This window comes from Rhinopithecus roxellana, chromosome 9 (assembly GCF_007565055.1).
Source record: "Rhinopithecus roxellana isolate Shanxi Qingling chromosome 9, ASM756505v1, whole genome shotgun sequence".
Lineage (NCBI taxonomy): Eukaryota > Metazoa > Chordata > Mammalia > Primates > Cercopithecidae > Rhinopithecus > Rhinopithecus roxellana.
In genome coordinates, this window is record NC_044557.1 from 73,628,433 (window position 1) to 73,651,600 (window position 23,168).

Genomic DNA, 23,168 nt, shown 5'->3' on the forward strand with positions numbered 1-23,168 from the left:
ATGATTCGTTTTCTTTGGATACGCTTCTTGAGATCTAAAAATGAAGGCCAATATTAGTATTTGCAAGCATAACTTTTATCTCATAAAACCATTTGATTTACTATTTTCTTCATCTTTTTCTTTTTTTCACAAGAAAAAGAGATCAAGTGCCAGATTCTGAATGGAAGTGCTGGACCTGCCCCAGTTGCTGTGTCCATAGCTGATGTTGGACTAGCACAGAATGTAGGGGGTGAACAGTTCTACTTTGTTTATCAGAGTCAGATCTCACATATCTGGCCTGATTCTGGAAGCATAGCAGGTAATGGTTAATGGTTTAAACAGAGAGAAAATTGCATGCATTTCCATCAGTTCAATGTGCTCTTTCTAGTACAGGGTGAAGGGAGAGGAGCCCAAAGCTTCCTCCTATAGAACAAAGGAGAGTCTCCTTTGAGAAGGCCCAGTGATTAAATGGCCGACTAATTCTTTTGTTTCTTACAAAGCGCAAGTGGGGGTCCTGCTTATACTTATATCTTAGGTTATTGAATTAATATCATCAATTATTACATGTTTCTGTAACAAGCACATCAATTATGTCAAGATAAGATTTATTAGTTATTATTCTGCTGACCAGCTGCTTCATTTGTAACCACAGTCTCAATGGAGCTCCTTGACCCAGAAAAAGTTCTGGGAACAAACTGGGGAAAGGAGGGCTAACACAGAGGATGGAAAGAACATAACACATTTTTCCTGTCCTGCTTCATTTCCTTTGTACGTTTGTTGGTTTTTTTACCAGGCGTAGTTTACGGTTTTGTGCTTTGGTTTTGATCCTTTTGGTATGTTTTTATTTTACATTATTTCATCGCTTATTTTTAAAGTTTAGTTTTCCTTTTACTTAGAAGTATTAAAATTTGAGATTTGGCGAGAGTCTCAATTCACTCTCCTCTTCCACCCACAGAATGGTTGAGTGAATAGAAGCAGCATAAATTTTTGTAGGATGAAGACACCGTGAAAAATAGCAGATGCTGCTGCCAATGCCCCAAAGCAAATGTGTGTTGCAAATCTATGTTATTTCATTAAATCACTTAGCCCAGCTCCTTTATGGTTCCGAGCATCAGCACCCAGGCTCAGGTGTGTGGTGGTGATTGTACTCATGTCAAGTCCGGTCCTTGATCTATTGGCCAGTCCATCTCTTGGATAATTAGACAATTCTCTAATGAGTTAGCTGTTATTAACATTTCTTTTTGTTATAGTTGAACTGGTTTTGTTGTTGTTTCTGTTTGCTTTTCTTATGAAGGTGGTACTCTACTGACTTTATCTGGATTTGGCTTTAATGAAAATTCAAAGGTATTAGTTGGAAATGCAACCTGCAATATGATTGAAGGGGATTTGAATAGGATAACCTGCAGGACACCAAAAGTAAGACCTCTGATTTCAGTCATTTTTTCTTAAGTCTGAAATCTTATAAATTAGGAGACATCTCAGTTTGGGGAGTGGAGTGGTGAAACGAGTGGTCTATTTACGTAGGAACTGCAGGGTTTCTATTATGCTCCTTAAAACTTCTTTCTTCCACATCTTTCCACTAAGATTCAAAAACAAAATATTATATCCACATTCAAGACACTTAAAATCATGAAGAAAAGAGACACATAAGCTAATATTAAACAATGTATTTCATTTTAATTAATAGAAGTATTAACAAAGGAAACATAAAACACAGTGGAGAGAGGTTGTCAGAAACAGTTTCACAGAAAAGTTGATGTCCCATCAGAATTTGAGGATGAATGAGAGTTTACCACGTAAATTTAAGGATGAAAAAAATTAGTAGTCTAAAGATTTCAGGAAAGTAAATCTAGAAATTAATAGTTTTCAAAAAATAATACTTTTTTTTTTTTTTTTTTTTTGAGACAGAGTCTCGCTTTGTCACCAGGCTGTAGTGCAATGGCACGATCTCGGCTCACTGCAACCTCCGCCTGCCGGGTTAGAGCGATTCTCCTGCCTCAGCCTCCCCAGTAGCTGGGACTACAGGCACGCACCACCACGCCCAGCTAATTTTTGTATTTTTAGTAGAGATGGGGTTTCACCATATTGGCCAGGATGGTCTCGATCTCTTGACTTCATGATCCACACCCTCCTCAGCCTCCCAAAGTGCTGGGATTACAGGTGTGAGCCACTGCTCCCAGCCAGGAATACATTTTTAAATGTGTTAAAGTTTTAGTTTAAATGTATTACATTTTCAGTTTCATTAAAAAATTGAAGTTCTCTGTGGAATATTGTATCTTAGAATCAATCATTGTTCTTTATTTTTAAAGCATAGTTTTTAAATTTAAACTAAGACTCTGGTTTCCTTATTACATATCAAAACGTAATGAATACTGTCACTGACTTTTTAAAAAAATGTAGCAGAACAAATGGGGGTATTTTGTATTTGCAATCTGCAGGAAAAATAAATTTGTTTTTTGGACTAAATGATAGAGATGAGAATTGAGGGGATATGATAAACTAAAACTTACTTTGTTTACAATATGTCAGTCAGTTAAACACTCAGTGTGGATTAAATAAATACTAGATGTGAAAAAATGTTTTTCCTAATTGGGAATTGCATAGATGCGATATCTGCAAAAGCATCAAATAGTTTTCTTAGGGGGTCCAAGTGCTTAGTCTTGGACTCTGGAACAGTCTTCAAAAGATATAGTGATGTGATTTGTCAGAGAAGAGAAATAAGAACTATAGCTGTCTATTTTAAAAGCAAAAAGTCAAACTTTCGTATTTAATGCTTTATCAGACAATCACTTCTCCAGAACATCTCAACAATATTGTGGAGCCATCAGAAATCCAATAATATAGATGCATTTGAATGGATCATAAAACCCATAAAACTACTACGTCATATAACTTTATTTTGAGAACTCAAGCATGTAACCTATATTTGACACCACAGCCTTCTAAATATATGAAAACTGACTCTGATCATGGCTTTGAAATAAAACATCTTCAGAAGTTTATTTTGAATAATCTATTTCTTTTCAGCCCTTGTATTTCTGTATCTCAACAACTAATATTTTCTAATTTTTTTCCTCTTATTTTAGAAAACTGAGGGTATAGTTGATATTTCAGTTACTACCAATGGATTTCAAGTCACAGCAAGGGATGCTTTTAGTTACAATTGTTTACAGACACCAATTATAACTGATTTTAGTCCAAAAGTACGAACAATACTAGGTAAGAAATTCTTCAATAAGATCAGTCATATCTTATTGTCATATGTATAAAAATATGTATGCACGTATGTCTGTATACGTATTGTCATATGTATAAAAAACATTTCTAGAAAGGCTTTTGAAGCATAGTTTCTTCTGCAGTTTTGCTTCTTAAAATGAAACCAGTTATAGTTTTATGTATGTGTATGTTTTACCATAGATTAATCTATTTATTATTTTATATTGAACATGTGCAATAAGGAGAAAAATAGTAATATTTTTTTAAAAAGGACTTTGTCGTCTTTTTTCCTTTTGAGCAATTGAATGTACATTTCATCCCTTTGTGGCTGCTACCAACTCTTTCGTTGTTTTTCCTTTTGCCTCTCTAAGTGCTAGGATTTCCTAAATCCAGTGAAAGATGAGAGATGAATTGATTTATTTAATATGCAAATTTCACACTGGATAACAAGTTGAACTTTTTGCATTATTTTTTAAATTTTAAAATACTAGGAGAAGTTAATTTAACAATTAAGGGCTATAATTTTGGCAATGAACTCACACAAAATATGGCGGTGTATGTTGGAGGAAAAACCTGCCAGATTCTTCACTGGAACTTCACAGATATTAGATGCCTTTTGCCCAAGTTGTCTCCTGGAAAACAAGATATCTACGTAGAAGTCAGAAACTGGGGTTTTGCATCAATAAGGTATGATAATGAACACAAACTTGATGGAGTTGTGGAACACATGGGGCTAGAGGAACTGGGATAGGAAAAGAAGTAGGCATTAACCTTTAAGTGTTAATTGCTCTCTTTACCTTTCTACATCTTCTTTTGCAAAATATGCTGAGAATATCTCATAGAACTGCAATATGACACCTAGTTTTGAGACCAATACCATTCAGATCAGGTTGTAAAAGTCTCTGTACAACTAGCCTCATGTATATGTCACATGACTTTGATTCATTTAGGAAATGCGTATCAAGTAGCTTCTAGGGGCTCAGTGCTGCTGGCTGGATTTACACTGGATTAGAGGGGCATCTCCCCTGCATTAATGGTGCTCACAATTTTCTTGGAGAGAGAGATTTCAAACAGAGGATTACACTGAGAGTTTAATTGTAAATGTGAAAAATACTATGCGTTAGAGGTACTAGGTGCAGTAAAAGTCTATAATAGAGAGAGCTGACTTATCCTGAGCATCAGGGAAAGGTTCTCTGAAAAGGTGACAATTAAACCAAGAAATGGGTAGGTGGTGGCCATTTGAAGGAGAGGATGCAGAGAGTCTTTCTCCAACTCAATTTTCTGTAAGGACTTAGTATTTCTTTTTCCCTGAGACTATTTGTTAACTGATAAAATTTTAGTTCTAGTGTGAGGAAGTTATTGGTTTAGAATACTTAGAAAAGGAAGATACTGAAATTTTATGGATACAAAAGGCCAATAAAGCTAATGTCAGAGTGGGAGATGACTGCAGCAAAATCTTGCAAGAAGTAAATGAAGATGAGCAACATTAAACATAAACCTCAGCACTACATCCATCTCCTCTTGGTTTCACAGGGCAGAGCTTACAGTGGGTTCTGTATTGGCTTGTGCTTTAGCTTGATGATATAATGGGTGAAATTGACACCACACAAAATTGTGTATTCAGATTCAAGAAATACCACGGTTATGCTATGGAAGTTAAAAGTTAACACAATGACTCACGTGAATTTTTCTGCCTCTCTTAAGTTACGAGGGAAGTTGGAATGTGGAAGTCAAATATGTCATATCAGAAAAGCATTTACATTTTGAAGGCCTCCTAGCAGATGCATTGTCTGTAACCAAGCAAAATAAATTAAAAACTCTCTCCCTGAAGTAGTGGGAAGGGAGACCCTGACAAGTTTTCAACAAACATGGAATAATAACTTCAAATTAATTTTATAAAACTTTGGTTACTCAAATGTGTGAGATTTAATTACTATTTTTAAAGCAGAGCTACCTTTTTGTTTTACTCCAATGAAAATATAAAATATTTTTAAAAATCTAGTGTATTTCTTGTGACCTCAGTTCTCATAAGCATATTTTTCCATAATATTGTAAGATCTTCCATCTCAAATTCTTCTGCCATTAGAATTTTCAGAAATGTAATTTTCATAGATAGGGGAAAATACTGAATATACCATCCAACCAAATCAAGATTATGATAATTGCCAGATTGTCTATCTTGAAAAACGAATGTATAATTAGATATCCAATTATTTCCTCTTTCTAAAGAAATCATATCCTAGCAAGGGTTTAGTGAGATAAACCAGAAGAAAGCTCTTTGAAAAATGTATCCATTTTTTTTTCTCAGAGACAAATTAAATTCTTCAATACAGTATGTTTTGGAAGTGACCAGCATGTTTCCACAAAGAGGCTCCTTGTTTGGTGGAACTGAAATCACCATAAGGGGTTTTGGATTCAGCACAATACCAGCTGACAATACCGTGCTGTTAGGTAAGAACTTCTTTCATAGGAAGGTGATTATCATTTTTCTCAGCTTAAAGGATATACTATAGGTGCTGAGTTACTATATGAATATTCTAAATCACAGTTTTATTTTTCTAGTAGTATAAAAAAAGGTTAAGTGTATTTCGTTAAAGTGATATAGAGAAACTGAATAACTACTTTTGATTTCAATAAATAATTACTGTGTATTTAATGTGTATGCAACGTATAGAGTGGAGGAGTTGTTCTGCAGATAATGAGTACTCACACATGATTACTATCAGAAAAGAAGTACCGAAGATCCTACTATATAAGGCAGAGTTTTTTTAGGGTCTTGGCTGTCAATGAATTATACTTCATCTCTATAATTCACAAAAAAAAATTGATAAAATATTTGCTTTTTAAAAATATCCAGTAATTTATTCTTTCTAGGGTCCATCCCTTGCAATATTACATCATCATCAGAAAATGTCATAAAATGTATTCTTCATTCAACTGGGAATCTATTTAGGATTACCAACAATGGGAAAGATTCAGGTATCAGCCATTTATATACTATGAAAAAATGGAAGCACTTAAACCTGAAATTCATTTGATTTTTATTTATTTTGTATTTCAAATGATTGAGAGACTGAGTACTGTTATTTCTTTTATAATTTGTCAGCAGTAACTGCTTGACATAGAGGGTCATATATAGAGTGAATTAGTGGTAGACTTGAATCTAGAAGGCCATACTTCACAATTTCCAACTTCAGGAATTGTCATTTGGTTTTGCTGTAGTACAGAAACTCCTAAATTGTAGTTTATTATCAGTCATGGGTTTCCAAATGAATATTCCAAATAAAACTGATCATAACTTTAAAAATATTCTCTGTAAGCTTTCTAAGCAAATTATTTATTGACTTCTAATTTTTTTTTTTTTCAAATTGTCTGTTGATCATCACTTTTGGAGTTTTGTAACTTAATTTTTCCTTATCTTCTTTTTACCTTGCTTTCCAGTATTTCTATTTGTTTTTGTTAAGTGCTTAAATTATGTAAGTAATTAAGTTTTAGTGTTGATTAAAATGTTTTCATTACTGACTGTACATAAATTGCAATGTTGTCAAAGATAATTATTAAGAAATTCTCTTTTTCTTTTAAAATATGACTCAATTCTTGCTCCCAGTACATGGATTAGGTTATGCCTGGTCACCATCAGTCCTAAATGTGTCTGTGGGGGACACAGTGGCATGGCATTGGCAAACACATCCATTTCTTAGAGGGATAGGATATAGGGTTTTTTCTGTCTCCAGTCCTGGAAGTGTAATTTATGATGGCAAAGGATTCACAAATGGAAGACAAAAATCTACATCAGGTATGTTTCTGCTTATTGGGTTTCACATCATGCCACTTTTTCCTAGATCTAATAAAATGACATTTTTTGGTAGATTTAATACAGTATTTTTACATAAGTAATATACACAAATGCATAAGGTAAGTTAGTTGGCATTTTATTTGCTGTAGTAAAAATGTTAGCAATAAGGGTAAGCAAGTTATTTTATACATACTCAAGTGAGTTCTGATATTAGAAATATTTTATATTGATTCTGTGATAATCAACCAATGGAAAAACATATTGTAAAAGCAAAATGCAATAAAATAGGAATACATGTTTAAATCAAACCAATCTGGTAGCAAGTGATGAACTTTGACTGACTGAAATCAATTTAAAATCAGTGTTTCTTATAGGACAGCTCAGTGTAAAATGTGCCTTTTAGATTGCCTGTTTTGTTTTGTACATGTAAGATTTTGAACTTTTAACTCATGAAAAAAAAGTTCTTTCATTTCATGTTGAATTTTTCTTTAAATTTTGGTATGTTATGCCAGACTTGCCACGGTTTTCTAGAAAATCAATGCTGGATCTTGTTTTCATGGAATGTAATTTCGTTACACAGGATAGCTTTTAATAGTCAGCGAGTTTTCTTACTACATTCTGTTGACATTTCATACACTTGAAAAATAAGAAACTGTCATCTGCATGTGCATTTAAATGATCATTTCAAGTTTTTTTCAGTCTCTTTTCAAAGATGCATTAATTGCTTATATTTATTATGTACAATCTCATTTTATGGCAGGTTCATTTTCTTACCAATTTACTTCACCTGGAATCCATTATTATAGCAGCGGATATATTGATGAGGCTCACTCCATTTTTCTCCAAGGAGTCATTAATGTTTTACCAGCTGAAACCAGGCACATTCCCCTGCACCTGTTTGTGGGTAGCTCTGAAGCCACATATGCTCATGGTAAGATGGTTAAAGATGGAAACTCTGTTACACAGGTGACCCAGGGTGTGTGTGTGATATTTCTGGAGCAGGTAGCAGATGACTGGGTCTCCCTGTGCTTCTATCTTACTAGCCACGTGACCTTGAATGGGTTTGGGCTTCTCTGAGGCTGGAATTTATCCTCTAGAATAAGGATTGTGGTAATGTCTTCCCACCAGTCTCTCCCCCAGAATCCTTGTGTGCCTCAAGTGAGATGTAATGTAAAAAAGTTCTGTCACTATGTATGTTCCTGGACATATATTAAAATGTAAGATGATGTTATTATTTTCCCCATGGGGTCTGGCCTTGGACAAACTGAAAAATAAATCAATTTTATATTCAGTTTTCTCTCTTTACTGTGACATCTTTGATCAGTCTTTAATAGTTTTGTACTGCCTAAGACCCATTTGTCATTTTGTTTTTCAAAAAAGATTTACCAGAATTTAAACCATCATCATCAAAATAAAAAGTAACACAGTTCAAAAACAGTTATCATTCTAGAATGCTATTCATGACTTACAGGCAGTTCTTTTTCTAAAGGAGAACCTGAGAACTGGCACTTGGGAAGCTCTGTGGCAGGCTGCTTAGCAACAGAACCCCTGTGCGGCCTGGACAATACCAGGGTTAAAAATTCAAAAAGATTGCTATTTGAGGTTTCAAGTTGTTTTTCACCATCTATAAGCAACATTACTCCATCCACTGGAACAGTAAATGAACTAATAACAATTATTGGACATGGCTTTAGTAATCTCCCTTGTGCTAATAAGGTAAGAATATAAATACCTCCTTTATACTTCTATTACATGTTCCCAATGAAAGTATTTTGATGATAACCTTGTTATTTAATTTTTACCAGCTTTAGTGAGATTTATCACATACCATACAATTCACCCATTTAAAGTGTACAATTCATAAATTTTTAGCATAGGCACAGAGTTGACATTCGTCACACAATCAATTTTAGAACATTTTCATTACCAAATAGAACAAACAAACAAACAAACCCTAAATCCCTTAGATATCACACCTAACCCCTCCATCTATTCCAACCCAGGGCAATCTCTAATCTACTTTCTGTCTTTATAGATTTGGCTGTTCTGGACATTTCTTGTAAATAGAATCATACAATATGTGGTTCATTGTGACCAAGTTTATTTATTTTTCACTCAGCATGTTTTCAAGATTCACCCGAGTTGTACCATGTATCAGTACTTCAGTTCTTTTTTTGACCTAATAATATTCTATTGTATGTTAAACAACCTTTTATTTATCCATTCATCAGTTGATAGACATTTGGGTTGTTTTCACCTTTTGATTATTATGAATAATGTAGCAATGCACATTTATGTACAAATCATAATTTAATCCAAGAGATGCCTTAATCAGCCCCTCCCCAATTAAATGTATCAATAAAAGATATTTATTTGCACATGATTAGCTTTTTAAATTTATAGTTGTTGCTAATACAACATTTGTTTATTCTGGAGATACGTATTGACTTGTTTTATTTTGCATTCATTTCACTTACAGGTTACAATTGGTAGCTACCCCTGTGTCGTAGAAGAAAGTAGTGAGGATACAATTACATGTCATATTGACCCTCAAAACTCAATGGATGTTGGTGTCAGGGAAATTGTCACTTTGACTGTCTACAACTTGGGCACTGCTATCAATACGTTGTCCAATGAATTTGATAGGCGATTTGTGCTTTTGCCAAACATTGACCTGGTGTTGCCAAATGCAGGATCAACTACAGGAATGACAAGAGTGACCATAAAAGGCTCTGGATTTGCAGTTTCTTCTGCAGGTGTAAAAGTCCTTATGGGTCATTTCCCATGTAAAGTTCTATCAGTGGATTATACATCCATTGAATGTGAAACATCCCCTGCTGCCCAACAGCTTGTGAATGTAGATCTTCTAATACATGGAGTGCCTGCCCAGTGCCAGGGAAATTGCACCTTTTCATATTTAGAAAGCATCACTCCTTATATAACAGGAGTCTTCCCAAACTCTGTCATAGGGTCTGTAAAAGTTCTTATTGAAGGAGAAGGTTTGGGGACTGTTTTGGAGGACATTGCTGTTTTCATTGGAAATCAACAGTTCAGAGCAGTAGAGGTTAATGAAAACAACATCACTGCTCTTGTGACTACTCTCCCAGTTGGACATCATTCTCTTAGTGTTGTGATGGGAAGTAAAGGCTTGGCTCTGGGAAACCTGACTGTCAGCAGCCCCCCAGTAGCATCTCTATCACCAACTTCTGGAAGCATTGGTGGTGGAACTACATTGGTGATCACAGGAAATGGCTTCTATCCAGGCAACACTACAGTCACTATTGGGGATGACCCTTGTCAAATTATTTCCATCAACCTCAATGAAGTCGACTGCCTCACTCCCGCTGGGACCAATGGAATGGTCGGTGTTAAAATCTTTGTTAATACAATTGCTTATCCACCTTTGCTTTTTACATATGCCCTGGAGGATACTCCATTTCTCAGAGGAATTATCCCAAGCAGAGGTACTCCAATATCTGCCTTATTATCTTGATATTATTGTATCGATAATATTTATTAGTATAGAATTGGAATGATATTGGTAAATAACTATTAAAGTGTGTTTATAAATGATCCCACTTACACTTAATACATGGGATTCAAGTTCTGTGTAGTCTATATTATATGATTATTTTTCACACATTTATGGGATAACAATTTTAGACAAATTTCAACTTCTATTGAGGAACAAAATTCCCATTAACTTGACCTAAAAATAAGTGAAGATAGACCAAAACTGCTAATTCATTTATGTTATTGATGTTGATTTGAACTAGAAACTCCAGTTAAAATTCAAAAGTTGCAATCTTACTTACATTGAGAGTGTTTCAGAGTACCTTATTTCCATGAAACTACAAATGAGTATTAACTTATTAGCACACCAGAATTCTTTTTAAGGAGATAATTGGCACATTCAGTGGAGAAAATGTTATAAAATAAGATTTCCTTAATTACTTAGCATGACTCATTTTTCTAATTTAACAATAGGTTGATATATCATCTTGGTCCTTTGTCATTATGCTATGCTGTTTCTGATCATCCTTGAGCTATTAGAATGCTTATTATATATGCACTGAATTCTGGAGAGGAAGCTGTAGTGTAATAGTTGAGAGCTTGGCTCTCAAATGGCTCAAATTTTGGTTCCTTTAATTTCCAGCGATGAAATTTTGGACAAGTTTTTTTAAACATCAATTTATTTATGCAGGTACATACATTATAAAGTTAAAGAAGTTTATTCATATAATGTAACTTAGAATGGTACATTTAATGAAGAACTCATTAAATGTTAGCCTTTTAGAAAAGTCTTTTTTAGGTTACATCACAAGAGAAATGTATCAAGTTTGAGTAAGTAGTATTTTCTGCCTTCAAGGAGTTTGCTGTCGAAATCTTCTTTAATATGTCAAATTTGCTCATTTTGAAAGATGTGAACAATAGCAATGGCATATTTCTTTCCCATGTGGTTGTAATCATTGCAAATAATGGCATATGTTTCTTATTTCCATGGACTGTGTCTCTTCCTGTCTCTGTCTTTGAATGATTTTTTGTTTTCAAAACAATGCATTCAAAGGTATAGGAGACTTCCAGACATGTGAAAACTGAACTGTTTTTATTTGCTGAAGAGACAGGCAACACTGAGAACAACACTGCTGCATTTGAAAGGCAAAATGCCAAGCAAAATTAAATGTTAAGACCCATACAACTTTCTTTAGATTGTATCTTAAAACTATTTCGACCAGGCACGGTGGTGGCTCATGCCTGTAAGCACTTTGGGAGGCTGAGGTGGGCGGATTGCCTGAGCTCAGGAGTTCGAGATCAGCCTGGGCAACATGGTGAAACCTCGTCTCTACTAAAATACAAAAAATTAGCCGCACGTGGCAGCATGTGCCTGGAGTCCCAGCTACTCTGGAGGCTGAGGCAGGAGAATCGCTTGAATCCGGGAAGCAGAAGTTGCAATGAGCTGAGATTGCACCACTGCACTCTAGCCTGGGTGACAGAGTGAGATTCCATCTCCAAAACAAACAAACAAACAAACAAACAAAATTATTCCTAACGTGAAATATCTCTTTAGTATCTGTCATGTTTAAAATAAAATAATTATTTATATTTAAGCAATCCTCACTATGGTCAATTATATGGTAATTCTTTACTATTATCACTTGAATTAAAATCAAACTACTACTTGAAGGCGCTGCGTTTGTAAAAAGTTATGTTGACTAATTTTCATTTAAAATTTAGGTATGCGGATATTCATTTGAACAGCCTATGAAAAATTGCATATGTTTAATGTCCTTGATGTACATTTGTCAAAAGAGGGAAGCAAGAGAACAGCCAGAATCCAATTATTTGTTCTATGTGCACTCATTCAAGGCATTAACATCGATATTCACCTACAAATCTTTAAATTAATTCCTTTTTTCTGTATTTACTATCTTACACCCATTTACATATCATAATTTGTTTACCAAGTCATACCTATCAAAGACGTTTGAATTAAGAATAATGTAGTCTCTCCTCAAAAGAGTTGCTAATGTCAGGAAGAAAGGTACCAAAAATAAAGATAGTAAGCCTCATCCTTAAAATATGCTCTAACCCACGCTGCTCAGACATTCATACTTCCTAACTCTAGACCTGCTCTTCTCTCCTCCTCTCTTCTCTATTAGAGTGAATTAGTAACTTACAACTCAATAGAATGGACAGAAAGACTGGAAAAATAATAAACATTGAGATAAATCATTTATAATTAATATACAGTAGAATGTAGTGTATATTGTAGTCAAAATGTATTGTATGACACAGCATGTATTGTGAATATTTATATTAGTTTTAAAACACTGGGTATTCTTTTATTTATAAAAGTAAAGAGGTATATCTTTAAATGAGTGTGTATTAATAGTTAGATATATTTATATTGTGTGCTTTTTTTTTTTTTTTAAGGTCCACCAGGAACTGAAATTGAGATCACTGGATCCAACTTTGGCACTGAGATCTTGGAAATCTCAGTGATGATAAATAACATTCAATGTAATGTAACCATGGCCAATGATAGTGTGTTGCAGTGCATCGTGGGAGATCATGCTGGGGGCACATTTCCTGTTATGATGCATCATAAGACAAAAGGCTCAGCTGTGTCCACAGTTGTATTTGAGTACCCGCTTAATATTCAAAATATTAATCCAAGCCAAGGTAGTCATAAGTATGCAGGAAACTGCAGATATTTCATTTCAGAAAACACTTATTTAGAAACCTTATTTAGAAAATAATATGTCCTTCAAACACATAAAATTTCTAGTTTTGTGTGTTCTTTTTTTTTTTTTTTTTTTTTTTTCTGAGATGGAGTCTCACACTCAGTCTCCCAGGTTGGAGTGCAGTGGTGCGATCTTGGCTCACTGTGAGCTCAGCCTCCTGGATTCATGCCATTCTCCTCCCTCAGTCTCCTGAGTAGCTGGGACTGCAGGTGAAACACCACCATGCCCAGCTAATTTTTTTTTTTTTTTGTATTTTTAATAGAGATGGGGTTTCACTGTGAAAATTTCTAGTTCTTATAACACAATACAAATATTTTTCTTTATGTTGCAAATAAATAAGCATGTTAAGTGTATAATTATTTATTTCAAAATACTAAACTTTAAAATACAATACCTTATATTTCTTAGTGATGTATGATTAATTTATTTAAAACTTAATCCTACTTAAAATGACAGTTATATGTGAAAATGTTTCTTAAATCATGTTTAGACATCACTGGTATGTAATTATTTCTACATAAATTAGTATCTTTTTTATTTAAAAATTTTTTTGGTTAAAAACTTAAGAAAGTATAAATAAACCAATCCACTTATAATTAAAATTGTAATTGCATAGTCTATGTTTTGCCTACTCTGAAATCCTTTGTGACATCTCTTTTAAGTAAAATTTTAGTTCCTAGAAATAGTTCAAATAAATTACCAGATATGACATTTACTCAGTGAGGATTTTAAAACACTACAATCAAAAGAGATTCAGTTGCATTCATAGAATAATGCACTATAATTTCAGTTCTAAGAAACTCTTCATTTAATGTAACTTACTTTTAACATTTAAAATAAAGGTAAAAAATATGTACACAGAAGAGGTTTTATTTTAATTAGCTTTGTTTTTCCTTTCTATTTGTCTTCACTAGGGAGTTTTGGTGGGGGTCAAACCATGACTGTGACAGGCACTGGATTTAATCCACAAAATTCAATTATATTAGTTTGTGGCTCAGAATGTGCAATTGACAGGCTTAGATCTGATTACACAACATTATTATGTGAAATTCCATCTAATAATGGTAAGTTGTCAGAAAAAATAATGGAAGTCTTTGAGAACTAGTTAATTTTATAAAGATCGGTTAATTTCTTTTTTCAAGTCACTGGGTGCCTTGGAGTAATTAAATCACTTTATTACTGTCCTGATTCTAAGCAATTTCTTCAGGACATTTTCTTTTTTTTTTTTTTTTTTTTTTTTTTTTTTAAGTCAGGAATCTTCAAATTTTTTTTTTTTTTTTTTTTTTTTTTTTTTTTTTTTTTTTTTTATTATACTTTAAGTTTTTAAGTTCTAGGGTACATGTGCATAACGTGCAGGTTTGTTACATATGTATACTTATGCCATGTTGGTGTGCTGCACCCATCAACTCGTCAGCACCCATCAATTCATCATTTATATCATGTATAACTCCCCAATGCAATCCCTCCCTCCTCCCCCCTCCCCCCTCCCCATGATAGACCCCAGTGTGTGATGTTCCCCTTCCCGAGTCCAAGTGATCTCATTGTTCAGTTCCCACCTATGAGTGAGAACATGCGGTGTTTGGTTTTCTCTTCTTGTGATAGTTTGCTAAGAATGATGGTTTCCAGCTGCATCCATGTCCCTACAAAGGACGCAAACTCATCCTTTTTTATGGCTGCATAGTATTCCATGGTGTATATGTGCCACATTTTCTTAATCCAGTCTGTCACAGATGGACATTTGGGTTGATTCCAAGTCTTTGCTATTATTGCGGCACTATTCTTCAGGACATTTTCTAGATTTACATGTCCTTTGAGATTCACAAATTGCAGATGGAATTGTTTATAATAAATTGCAGTTTTCCAGTTTATGGTATAAACTGATGGTTCTTAGTCTATTGAGCATACCAAATGGAGAACACATTTTTAGTTCCCATTAGAATATTAGGCTTCCATTAAAGATAGGAGTTCCATTAATGGCTATGAGTGTCAATGCCGGTGGTGCATTGCTAAACTCAAACCCTACCTGTGTCATTGAATAAGTTATTTAACCTCTCTATGCCTCAGATTTTTTCAACTACAAAGTGAGATGAATCACAGTAGTCTACTGGATTTTTGTCAGGTTTAATAAGTTAATGTACATAAAGTGGATGGAATGATGTCTAGAACCATATGTAATTTGCTATTATTCTCATGCTTACTTATTCATTTTTAGTTAATGGTTAAGAGCCTGGTCTCTAAGGAGTCCCTGAATCTCAGTTTTGTTACTTACTGTGTAACCCTAACTTAACTTCTCTCTGCTTCAGTTTCTCCACGTATGAAACGGAGATATTATTAACTCTAATTCAATGGATTGTTGTGAAGATTAAATATTTGGTAGTTTAGACAACAAATCTTAGTTATTACTTCACAAAATGTAAGAAGATATTTAAACAATGTGAATATTCTAGAAGAATAAAGGATATATTTTATGTGAACACATTTTTTAAAACATTAACAAAATTTTTGAAGCTTTTCTAAATATTATTGCTTCTTTCTCTGACTTTCTTAACAAAGAATATTGAAAAATGCAATATTTTTATGACTGAGCTTATTTATCATTTTGACATCAGAGTTTGAATCCTGATTAAAAATATATATATATGTAGCAATGCTTCGAGACTTGTCAAGGTTTTAGGTTGTTTGTCTTAACACTGGCTCTGCATCTTCTCATTATGTTTTTGCATCAGGTTTCTGTAGTCCTTGTCTCTGACCTTGCCTTCAGCTGTCACTCCTTGCTGTTATCAGTGTGTGTGTCTTTAAGCAGTTCTTCCCTCCTTCCTGTTCTAATTTACAAAGTTAGATTCTCTAGAATTGGAAAACTAAGCAGGCAGGTTTGTAGAATGTTCTACGCAAGTCTCCCTGGGAGGGTCCAAGGGCTTTTTCTTCTGTTGATAGTGAGCATGAACTTTGTAACATTTTTAGCTATTGCTAGAGACCACTATTATTCACATGCAGACTATGTATATGGGAAAAGGAAGATGATTGTGTGAAAAGGAAGATGTTATTGAAAATGTTTGGAGGTTTTGGAAATGAATCAGGGCCTGATGGCAGAACTTCATTCAGTCTGATCCTCCTCTCATAGGCACGGGAGCTGAGCAAGCCTGTGAAGTGAGTGTGGTTAATGGGAAAGATTTGTCACAGTCCATGACTCCGTTTACATATGCAGTGTCACTGACTCCACTCATCACTGCAGTGTCTCCCAGGAGAGGCAGTACAGCAGGCGGCACCAGACTGACAGTCATGGGATCAGGATTCAGGTACTGTCTCCACACACACATGCATCATTGTGCATTTCCAGACTCGAGCCATTAGGCCTGCTTTCTCCTATGCCCGGACAATGCGGAAATACAGTCATGTAATGTGTACCTATATGCTCGTAACTTACACTTAAGGCAAAAATAGTACTAATTGCTAACATTTACTGAGTATTTATTTTGTGGCAACCACCTGCCTACCCACAGAGAAGTCCTGCCTTATTTCCTGAGATGTTTTAACCTCATTTTATGATTAGAAGACAGATTAAACAGGTTAGACAACTTGCCCCCAATCCTAGTATGCAGCATCACAAATACAAATCCCCTTCTTGTTATGCTTTCCCCACCATCTTATCTCCAGCCATGATCTGCTTCATTGGGTCAAAGAAACATCTTTCCATACAGCAGGTCTATTCCACTGTAATTGGTCAAGTTTCTTTTTCTTAAGCATACTCATTATTTGGCTCAAGTTTGTGTACTGCGTTGTCATCATTATTCAGGTGGGGAAGGCTGAAGTCAAAATACCAGATCACATACACCACAGAAGCTCATTGTAACTCCTCAAGCAGTTGTGATTAACTTGCATTTTTACCTGGAGGTTAAGTTCTAAAGTCCACAAACATGATAAAAATGTCACATGGACAAGTGATCCTTGAAAATCTCTTTTAAAAGTACCTGTTAGGAGATCAACATAGAATCACTGAACAACAACAAAAATCACTGCTTTTTTTCCCCCAACACTGGAACACCGGCTATTTATACAATCCTATTTTCTGGACTCTTAACCTCTTTGTTTACTTTTTTTTTCAATAAATATTTTGAAATCTTAGTATTAAAAAAAGCATCAATCTGCACTTTGGTGGCTGATAGAATCAGGTTTCTTTTTTTTTTTTTTTTTTGCAATAATACATAGGAATAAAAGGGTTTGACAGCATGATCTGGAAGTTTGAGAAAAACATACATGTTATGTGTTCCCTCTTTTTTTACAGTGAAAATGTAGAGGATGTTCATATCACTATAGCTGAAGCCAAATGTGATGCTGAGTATTCCAACAAGACACACATCATCTGCATGACAGATGCCCATACTCCCTCAGGGTGGGCTCCAGTTCGTGTCCACATCAGAGGTGTCGGCATGGCCAAACTGGTAATAGTGCTGTTGAGTATAGTAATCACAGCAGTGAAAAACTAACATTATGGGAGGTGGGCTAATTGGTAATGGTTGTCTTATTTTAATATCTCCAAAAAAATAACTGAGCTGTGACTATAATAAATTTAAAGCAGCTTATGTTTTTTATTGCTTTTCCTAAAATTTTTTTTATTTTAGATTTTTTATTTTTCTGAGTTGTGGGGTAATTAGTAATAGATTTTTTAAACTTGATCATTATTGTGAAATAAACCAAGAGGCAATTATAACACATTTTAAGTAGGTTAGATTTAATAAAATGCTTATTGTTTGTATATATTATATATTTACTATGCAATATAAATATATTTATATTGTAATAAAAAGCTTTTTGAAAAATCGAATGAAAAACACTGGTAAAATCCCTAAATTTTAAGGTCTCCTATGTTCTATTACAGGATAATGCTGACTTTCTTTATATTGATGCTTGGTCCTCCAATTTCTCATGGGGGGGACAATCTCCCCCAGAAGAAGGGTCTCTTGTTGTTATTACAAAAGGACAGACCATTCTGCTGGATCAAAGCACCCCTATTTTGAAAATGTTGCTTATTCAGGGTAAATTTCTGAATATCTGTTCATTAGACTCTGCCTGAGAAATATTTCTGTGAAACTGATTTAATCAAAGTCCACAATTAAGAACACCCATAGTTGCATCATATTTTTAATACACAGTGTAGTCCTGGGCTTTCTAAATTGAGTATTGCAATCCATTTGTGGTTATGATATTATTTCATGTGTTGCAGCCAGCATTTTAAAAATTAAATAGGATAGAAAGCATCAGAATGGATTGCATGTATATGAGTAAGTACCTTTTAAAAGTAAATGTTGTTTTATGAAACTTTTGGTTCAATAACAAAGTGGGGAGGTGTGAGCATGCCTGCCCACTTTCACTAGATCACAACAAAAAAGGCATTTTCCACTTTGAAAAACACTGATGTAGTGGGTCCCAAGAGTTAAAAAGTCATAGAGATTTGTTCAAGTCTATCCTAAATGATCCCCTTGATTCCCATTGGTAGATAGGTTGTGATTTTCACCTTTGCCTATGAACCTGTTTCAGTTGTTGCCTGGGGTTGTCTCTGCTGCTGTATTTTGTTTTTTACTGTAGAAAACTAAATAACCATGACTGTGATAATTGCATGTAAAAGAATCATTAATTGGTAAGAGTAGACTGCTTGAGGATTTAGTGTAGAAACTTTGCCATAACAGCTGAGTCACCGGAAGACTCCTGCATTGTTATTGTACTATTTTTAACTTCAGGGAAAATAGAAAAGTTTCAGGTTTTTGAAGTTATTAAATATTGGACCTTTGAACAAATAAAATTTTACTACTTACAAATTTACATTAGTCTCATAAAAATGTGTCCTGGTATGATCTTTAATAATGCTAATCAGGCTATAGCTGTTGACAGTGCAAATTAATGGGTAAAAGTTCAGAGCTAATGTTGACATTATAACGGTTTTTATAAACACGCTTTTCTTTAAATGTTTTCGTTCTTAATTTATATTTTGAGGTGCTGTGTTTGTAGAACTAATCTGCATAGCTGAGCTATTTAGTAGCATCTAAAATAAGCTACTTTCCCAATGTTCAAGGGAAAATAATCTTCCCTGGGATTTGATTTTCTGTAAACTCCCATGGTCTTGTCTGGAGTTTTTATGCTTTTATGTTGCCAAAGAACTGAAGTGAAGTTACATGCATAACAATAGCAGAACTTGAATGAGAAATTAAAGTTTAATTTAATGTATAATTTAATAATTATTATGTTAAATTGTAATGAGTAATTTAATAGGCAACTTTTAAGACTTTTCCTTGTGATGTATTTTAAAATTCTATGATTCATAGGTGGAACTCTAATATTTGATGAAGCTGACATTGAACTCCAGGCAGAAAATATTCTAATTACAGATGGAGGCATTCTTCAGGTATTCAAAAGAACATAATACATGTTCATTTTTAACCTTTCTCCATTCATTTTTTAAAATACTATGTGTAAAATGGATAGTTAATTGTACCAACCTCTCCTAAGTTTATCTTTGTTTAGGTCTCTGTTTTTGGTATAAAATCCTTTATGTAGGGATAAAAGTTTCCCAGAATATTGTGTTTTTAATGGGAAGATAGTAGTATATTCCCATAGAGCAAAATTTAAAATAGAACAGGAAAGAATTAACTCTTAGATGTGGCTAAAGTCAATCAGTATACCTTTCAAAGGTCTGGCATAGTGTATTTGGCTCACTAGAAAATTAAAGTTTTATCTTTCCAAAGAAAGATATGAATAACTGAGCCATTAATTCTCAAAAGAGAAGAGAAGATAGAAAAGAACTACTTTTGTGTGATTAGAACTGTGGATTTGGGGTTTTAATTTTCTGAATAGCATTTGTGACATCTTTTGCAGATTGGGACAGAGACATCCCCATTCCAACACAAGGCTGTCATTACCTTGCATGGGCACCTGCGATCTCCTGAGCTCCCTGTCTATGGTGCCAAAACACTGGCTGTGCGGGAGGGAATCCTGGATCTGCACGGTACTGTGGCCAAGTGGCTAAGGGAGTTGGTAGAGAAAGACTCACCAGGACACCAAGGATAATTATCCTGTGATAATTATAATTTATCCTGTGGTAAAGTGAAAGTGTGTTAGGCTTCTCATGTCTTTAGATATCCCCTCTTTACCCCTTCCTTCTTTCCCACATCCAAGCAAGGCTAGCCCAGACATCAAGACTCAGAACCAGGCCAAGTGTGGTGGCTCATAACTGTAATCCCAGCACTTGGGGAGGCCAAAGCAGGTGGATCACCTAAGGCCAGGAGTTCCATACCAGCCTGGCCAACATGGCAAAACCCTGTCTCTACTAAAAATACAAAATTCAACCAGGCATGGTGGTGCATACCTGTAAGTCCAGCTACTTAGGAGGCTGAAGCAGGAGAATCACTTGAACCCAGGAGGCAGTGGCTGCAGTGAGCCAAGATCACATCACTGCACTCCAGGCTGGGTGACAGAGTGAGACTCTGTCTCTGTCTCAACCAAGGTCACACTTGGGAAAGTCTTTCTGGGCCTTTTCTACATTCCTCCTCTTCCCCCTTTCCATAGGCCTCCAGGCTCTTCTCATTTCATTTTACAGTAACTGTAGTACCTGTCTGTGATTGCCTGTTTACTTTATTTATTTATCTATATAAAAAGACTAAGTCTAGAAGCAGAAGAATGTAATTTCTTATATTTGTATCTGCAAATGGGGTCTCTCTGAAATATAACAAGAGATTTATAGTTGTGGATTTCTATAACTATATCCTAGAGCACTGTCAGCAACCAAAAATGATTTTGATCATGTTTGAGGTACCAGGGCAACATACTATTTAAAGAAAGCATGGTGTGAATCTTTTTTATATTGAAATCTTCTACATTGCAATAATCTATCCCTTTTATGAATTTAGAATACCATAAACATGATACCTTATCATCATAAAAGTCCTACACGGGGCTCACTATGTATACTATGTTATTTCTTAGAAAAGTCTACATTTGACTCTAGATTATTAGTTTAACAAATTCCTATCAATAATGCCAAAGACAATAGACTTCTGCTTTTTGTCAATATTATCACACCCATTTACATTGTGTCCCTCTAAAAAAAAAAAAAAAAAAAAAAAAGATGGTTATAAATAGGGTATATCATTGCAGAAGAATATTTTTGAAAAGTTTTATAGTCATATGCATGTTATTACAAACACAATTGTTACTTTTATAAATTAAGCATTCTATATATTTCTTCTTGGAGAAATGTATGAAATGCTAAGGCAAAATGAACCTTTCCAACATTGATTCAATTTAGGAAAAGATTAAAATGCATAAAGTTCTTAATAACCAATCAAACACATGTAAAGAAATACTCAGTGTGTACGTTGGTTCTAGGTGTGCCTGTTCCTGTGATCTGGACTCACTTGGCTCGTACTGCAAAGGCAGGGGAAAGAATTTTAATTTTACAAGAAGCAGTAACATGGAAGCCAGGAGATAACATTGTAATTGCAAGCACAGGACACAGGTATGATGTCTTCTGGGCTTAATGATACGTATTTAGAAAAGAAATCTTTGCCTTTATAATTTGTCCTTTATAAAGAGAGACAATTCACATGGTGCATGACTATTTGGTTTAAACTTGAAAACTCTAATAAAGAAACACGAACAGCCAAATACAGATTTGCCAAGTGTTAACATTAGGTTGATCACATTTGTATTGCATTATAATTGATAGATTTACAATAAGAAAGAATACAAATTTGAACTTATAAAATAACTATGTCCTAGTAAAATGTATGTTTTACATGGTTGGGCTCCCATGTAAGAATCTATTTGGAGAAAAGAAGCATTTGACTACTAAAAGTCATTGGGAAATATCTTAGAGTTTTAAATAAATACCTTAATGAATGCAAAAATGTAAATGAGCTTCTTAGTGTGAGTCACTAAAGAACATGTTTGAAAGCAGCCAGTGAACTCTCTTATCTTACAGCCTTAGCAGTGGCTCCCATGGAGCAAAATTGTTAGTAATGACTAAATAAAAGACAAGAAATCATTATACAAAAAGTGATGATTCACATAACCTTTTAGGTGCCTGTTATTTTAGAACTGAAACTATGACCCTTAATTTCTGTTTAATTACATATTTTAGCAAATAAAACATAAAAGAAAGAAAATTAACATAATACCACCAAGTATCATGGGGGTAGGGGCAAGAGAAGCATTATTTTTGCTTTATTGTTCAAATTATAGATAATAGTAAAATTGAATATGGTTGTGATTATTAGGAAACAAACAGTGACTTATGATAAGAAACAGCTAAATTTTATTAAGGCCATGATTCAACTTAAACTTAAAATTCAAGGTGGCATTTTGAGTTTGCCGTATTCCATATTAAAAATAGACTTGCAGTCATTAGGAAGAATTAACTATATACTTAGCTTTAGTGCTCATTTTGTTCTGCCCTTGGAAGAAATTTTAATTATATAAAGGCAAAATAAAAAAGCAGGAAAATGACAGGGTTTACTAACAGAATAGAAAATCGGCATTTATGGTTTTTTGTATGAAATGAAAGGGTAGGTTTAGGGTTTAGAATGGGGCTATTTAATTTTCAGAAACAAGATTTAAGGAGTTTCCCACCAAATCTAATTGTTCACTGTATCATTGATAAATCCTATTTGACAGTTTGCAAAGACAGTGGTTAAGAAAATGCCCTCAAAAGTCAGTGGTTAAGAAAATGCCTTCATACTGCGCTTTAAGCAAACGGGCACACCAGGAGAATATATCCCACACCTGGCCGGGAGGGTCCCACGCCCACGGAGCCTCCCTCATTGCTAACACAGCAGTCTGCGATCTAACCGCAAGGCAGCAGCGAGGCTAGGGGAGGGGTGCCCGCCATTGCTGAGGCTTAAGTAGGTAAACAAAGCCGCCGGGAAGCTCGAACTGGGTGGAGC

At 34.5% G+C, this 23,168-nt stretch overlaps 1 protein-coding gene across 1 annotated transcript in view; it reads left to right on the forward strand.

The window, feature by feature from the left end:
* The window catches only part of PKHD1L1 (PKHD1 like 1), a 167,869-nt gene that overhangs the window by 70,127 nt on the left and 74,574 nt on the right, over positions 1 to 23,168 (forward strand). The window contains 18 exon segments of the mRNA XM_010363096.2: positions 134 to 298; positions 1,274 to 1,395; positions 3,066 to 3,198; positions 3,687 to 3,882; positions 5,504 to 5,646; positions 6,070 to 6,174; positions 6,803 to 6,991; positions 7,752 to 7,922; positions 8,481 to 8,707; positions 9,471 to 10,455; positions 12,926 to 13,174; positions 14,151 to 14,300; positions 16,358 to 16,532; positions 17,519 to 17,675; positions 18,113 to 18,269; positions 19,554 to 19,633; positions 20,104 to 20,233; positions 21,613 to 21,742. Of these exon segments, the coding sequence (XP_010361398.2) occupies positions 134 to 298; positions 1,274 to 1,395; positions 3,066 to 3,198; positions 3,687 to 3,882; positions 5,504 to 5,646; positions 6,070 to 6,174; positions 6,803 to 6,991; positions 7,752 to 7,922; positions 8,481 to 8,707; positions 9,471 to 10,455; positions 12,926 to 13,174; positions 14,151 to 14,300; positions 16,358 to 16,532; positions 17,519 to 17,675; positions 18,113 to 18,269; positions 19,554 to 19,633; positions 20,104 to 20,233; positions 21,613 to 21,742 (3,664 nt within the window).